This window comes from Aspergillus pseudonomiae, assembly GCF_009193645.1.
Source record: "Aspergillus pseudonomiae strain CBS 119388 unplaced genomic scaffold BDV37scaffold_218, whole genome shotgun sequence".
Taxonomy (NCBI): Eukaryota; Fungi; Ascomycota; class Eurotiomycetes; order Eurotiales; family Aspergillaceae; genus Aspergillus; species Aspergillus pseudonomiae.
The window spans coordinates 799-5736 of NW_022476210.1; the positions used below are offsets into that span (position 1 = coordinate 799).

Genomic DNA, 4938 nt, shown 5'->3' on the forward strand with positions numbered 1-4938 from the left:
GACAGCTGTAGAGAAGCAGCTCTTGATGTGGGGAAATCTGTTTCGCCTAGGCAAGAGGCTCAGGATTAATATTACCTTTAACTATATAGAGGACAGCCAACAATCCCCATCTAGGAGGGGTGAGAAGAGAGGTCCTTCATCTCTGACCCAGAGAATGCTTGCCGTTCAAGAGGCTCAGGTTGATGCTGAATCTATTTCTGGGCAGCCTTCAGCATAGCGGGGTGTATATAAGCTCATGCGTTGTTCCTCGCCTTCATGCCATTAAGGGGAATTCTGCTGGCAGGATTCCCATAGCAAAAAGCATTACAGACTTGCGTCACATCACTTGACGAGTCTCGTCAAGCGCGTGAAGAGGGGCGGTGTCCTAGAGACCCATGATGATGTCCCCGACGCGATTCGTAAAGAGCTATATGCTGAGGAGCAGCTAAGACTCGCAAAGCGAAAGCCAAGGGATAGCAATCCCCTTGTGACCAACAACCCCTATCCTATAAATATTAATCTTTTACATACCCAGTCTCCCCACACATCTATACAACAACTCCAACACTAGCTATGCCCTCACCCCCAAATAATCATACCCTTGAATTCCCCAAGTTCACTGGTCCTCGGGATGAAGCTGTGAAGGCCTACAGCAAGTGGCAGGAATCGAATGTTATTGACGTGGTTCTCAAGGAGGACTCTTGAAAGGCACGCGATGTCGCACTGGCAAACGGCCTTGATCTTCAGCAGGTCTACAATAGTCAGGCGCCCAGACTTCTACATCAAAAACGGCGTAAAGTTAGACATCGCACGGCGTTTTGTCAGCGACATCACGGAATGGCTCGAACAACGTGTGGAAATCCTAGATAACAACTAAGGGAATCTTACCAGAAATGCATACAGGAGCATACAGTACAAATCTTTCTATGCATGGCTTTGTTGTTTATAGCCCGATTACTCTTTCTTAACTTTCCTTTTCCTTTTTCTTGCATTGCTATGTCATGTATGTATTCACTTGTTGAGTGCCCTTAGAGAAGCCTTAATACTTGTATAATGGTACAGTATACGACGCCTGTCAGTCGTCTTTGTGAAAGGCCAATAAGCCCAAATGACTTGCCATAATTGATTGGGCATTATGTTACTCCCTGTGTTCTATACGAGGCTAGACCAGATAAAATAGTGCTTCAGATACGGAATAAATTCCGTATAAGGACCAGTTTGATTGGTGATTAATCTGATGTTTAAATTGTGTATAAACCGTTAGCTTTACAATAGTAGTGAGACAACAATCAATCTTCCTTTGAATCACAACAAATATAAGTCCAAATTCGTTGATCACTTCCTTTGAGCTTCGTTATCAACTACCTCCCCATGCGCTGACCCGATTGATTGTATGGGTGCTTCGAGACCTGGGTTGGCATTTCCTGAAATCCTTGGATTGGAAGAGTGGTCCCCTGCTAGCGGCCCAACTGATAGGCCGTATAGAAGAGATTGTAGAGTTGGGGCATTGGTGTTTTGTGATTGTGCCTGAGCTGCTTGAAGGGTAAGCGCGAGATTCTGCGCCTGGGAATCTCTAAGCAGTTCCTGAAGTGTTTGTGGAGTGTGAACCCCAGCAGCCATAATGGCGCCTAATCCAGCCTCATTTTCCGACACGTTCAAGCTGAACTGTGGCTGAGAAGTATCCGTACCAAAGATTGTGCGGGTCCCTTGGCCAGCTCGGTTACTCTCAACAACAACTTTGGGGAGGGTAGTATCCGCGACCTGCTGAGCCCATTCAATGCTCTTAAGACTACCCAGTAGTCGAGCCTGATCAGCTTGAAAAGGTTCTCGGCTCGAACTATGTACGGATTCGATAGCTTCACGTATTTGATGTAAAAGATCTTCCAGATCTTCTTTGGTACCGCGGATTGAGTCTTTAAGATCATTCAATGATTCCTGCGTAATACCGTGATTTCGCCTAGTGGAGTTAGCAGCAGTATGATAATAAGTCACTTGCCTGCTTACATGTTGATTGACGCAAATGTGATACTGAGGGTGGATTTATAGCTGTTGAGTCGTTTTGTCATGTCCTCAAAACTCTTGCCATGGTATTTCATGTTAAGCCAATCTCGAACACTATCCCGCCCTTCTGCTAAGTGTTTCGTGCAGGCCTCAAGTGTTTCACGCATTTCTTGACATATCATCAAACAACACTCTAACGGGTTTTGAAGAGGCTCCAGTCTCTGGACTTCATCCGATCCTTCTACATGTGTGCGGATCGACCCGAGGATGGTGGTAAGAGAGTTGAGCTCATCTTGAAGATCTTTGATGGTTTTTCGCTGGGTCCTAAAACTGGAAACCGCCTCATGTAGTGATTTACTCGTGTCGTACGCGAAAATCGTCAGACCTAGAATAGCAGATGCTAATCCAACTGCTTCAGCCATTTTAGACACTTGTGTTTTCTTGTTGGAGGCGGTGTGATAGATAAAATTAGACAAGATGAGAGGCCAAATGGCAGCTTCTTATGTTCACAGCTGTGCCCCGCATCTGGGACACCCTTGTCAAAGACAGACATTGTGTCATGCTATTATTGGTCACAATTTCTAATTCAGCTGCGCCGCTTATAGGAACCCGCCGCCTCTCATCTTCCGCCTGTACCTGAACATTTCTTCTCTGATCAAACGATCGCGAGCAGCTTTCAGTGGTAACAAGACACAGGCCCTCGGAATAAAATGTCTATAGTAAGATAGTGCACCGTTCAACTGCATTTTATATGAAACTAATTCTGATTATATGCAAGGGCTACGACAATGTCGAATCACATTAATATAAAGGGTAATATTGCCCAGCAAGGGGCTACCCAAGTCAATAATGTTAATTTCAACATCGGTATAGTCTAAATTGACTAATATAGCGTTCGTATAACTAACCAATGGGAATTTATAGCACATACCACTGAAGATATCGATCGCCTCTGCCTCCGTACTCTGCGATGCCCCGACTCCCTGATTGTCAAACATCGGCTGAAAGAGAATAAGGACAAGTTACTTCCCCAATCGATCGAGTGGATTCTCCAAGACTCAAAATATATGAGTTGGCAAGATGGTGACGAACTTTGCCTCCTTTGGATTAAAGGGGGCGCCGGTAAAGGGAAGACTATGATATCAATTGGTATTATTGAGAGGCTTCCGCTACCCCAAGATGGTTCGACAGTGGTAACATACTTTTTCTGCCAAAATGCCGATTATGAGCTTAATACCATCGAAGCAATTATCAAAGGCCTAATTCTGCAATTAGTCAATCAGAAAGAAGGTCTCAAGAAGTGTTTGCGAAACCGCTGGGACAATATGAAGAATTGCTATATCGAAGATGTTACGTCGTGGCGAACACTCTGGGATATTCTTTTGGAGATGCTATACCAGTGCGATTGCCGGAAGGTATACATTATTGTGGATGCGCTGGATGAGTGCCAAGATGATGGCATGGCTGATTTTTTGAAACTTATTGTTCGAAATGGACTTGATCAACCTGCGAGAATTAAATGGTTGCTGACAAGTCGACCGTTGGATAGTGCCCAGCGGGAATTGTTAGCTGGACGTGAACAGGTACAAGTTAGCCTGGAGCTCAACTCGAAACATGTCTCGGAAGCTGTGAAAAATTATATCACGGAAAAGGTACAGGAGCTCGATCGTCGTGCCGGATATGGAGAACAATTGAAAGGAGACATTGAGGCTAAACTTACTTTAAAAGCCGAAGACACATTTTTATGGGTAAGCTTGGTATGCAAGGAGCTTGAGAGTGTTCGCCGAGATATGGCCTTGACCACAATTGAAAACTTTCCACCGGGTCTGCAGCCTTTCTATGACCAAATATTCCATCAGCTCAGCGAGGGCGAGCAAGCTGATGTAAAAAGGTATATGCGGCTGCTCAAGGTGATGATGCTGGTATATCGACCTTTAAATATAGAGGAAGTTGGTAGTGTGACTGGTCTAACTGAAGAAGAGGACACTATTCAGGTGTTAGTTGACCAGTGTGCTTCATTCATCAGAATGCGTGAAAATAAGATCGAGTTTGTTCACCAGTCTGCTCGAGATTACTTAGCAGGGACAGATGGACAATCTATACTCGACTCACATGGACACTACGGACATGAGGAAATAGTACAGAATTGTCTGTCTTTCTTACTCAAGTATCTCAAAGTCAACCTAATTGGGTTAGCGCAACCTGATTCAACCAGAGAATCTTTGAAAACAGAGGAACAAAAGCGACAGATTGTTGTACTGGATAGTGTAAGCTATGCAGCTACTTTCTGGGTGCAACATTTTGAGGACACTGTGATAATAGAGGGAGTGCGCAGAAAGGAAGGTGTTGTTAGCACATTCCTCGATAGAAGGTTACTGGAATGGCTGGAATGTCTGAGTCTTTTGGACAGTCTACCACAGGCTGTTGGTGCGCTAAGAGCGCTAACAAATGCAGTGCAGGTCGGTATTAAATACTTACTTGATGCCTAGTTTTCTTGCTAATAAGCCTGTCAAAGAACAACAATTCAGTTTTGATGCTTCTGCAGGATGCTACTCGATTTTTATTACGGCACTACCAAGTTCTGGCCAATTGGCCATTACAGATCTACAGGTCTGCCCTTATCTTTAGTCCTGAATCAAGTGTTGTGAAGAAGAAAAATGCAGACAAAATTCCAAAATGGTTAAGAAAGACTCCTCGCATGGAAGAGACTTGGGCGTCGTTGATACAGACACTGGCGGGCCATGCAGGCTCGGTCACAGCGGTCGCCTTCTCACCGGATGGGCGACAGATCGCATCTGGCTCCGACGATGGAACTGTCAAGCTCTGGGATACCGCCAGCGGTGAACTGCAGAAGACACTGGCCGGCCATTCAGACTCGGTCAGAGCGGTCGCCTTCTCACCGGATAAGCGACAGATCGCATCTGGCTCCCACGATGGAACTGTCAAGCTCTGGGATAC

The 4938-nt window shown here is 45.2% G+C and overlaps 2 protein-coding genes across 2 annotated transcripts in view; one reads left to right on the top strand and one right to left on the bottom strand.

Moving 5' to 3' along the window:
- Positions 1 to 1207: 1207 nt before the first annotated feature.
- On the bottom strand, positions 1208 to 2420 carry BDV37DRAFT_267140 (uncharacterized protein). Its single transcript, XM_032083988.1, has 2 exons — positions 1984 to 2420; positions 1208 to 1936 (listed from the first exon to the last, which is right to left on the bottom strand). Exons 1-2 carry the CDS (start codon positions 2400 to 2402, stop codon positions 1315 to 1317), a joined length of 1041 nt encoding a protein of 346 aa, XP_031934215.1. The 5' UTR covers positions 2403 to 2420; the 3' UTR covers positions 1208 to 1314.
- A 209-nt stretch (positions 2421 to 2629) lies between these two features.
- Positions 2630 to 4938, top strand: part of BDV37DRAFT_88930 (WD40 repeat domain-containing protein) — a 3561-nt gene continuing 1252 nt past the window's right edge. The window contains exons 1-4 of the mRNA XM_032091385.1: positions 2630 to 2699; positions 2759 to 2847; positions 2905 to 4439; positions 4496 to 4938. Of these exons, the coding sequence (XP_031934216.1) occupies positions 2769 to 2847; positions 2905 to 4439; positions 4496 to 4938 (2057 nt within the window). The 5' untranslated portion in view covers positions 2630 to 2699; positions 2759 to 2768. The remainder of the gene's footprint in view (positions 2700 to 2758; positions 2848 to 2904; positions 4440 to 4495) is intronic.

Coding starts and splice junctions, on each gene's coding strand:
- BDV37DRAFT_267140 (XM_032083988.1), bottom strand. CDS start 2,402: ATGGCTGAAGCAGTTGGATTAGCATCTGCTATTCTAGGTCTGACGATT. Junction 1,937..1,983: donor ACATTTGCGTCAATCAACAT/GTAAGCAGGCAA, acceptor TAACTCCACTAG/GCGAAATCACGGTATTACGC.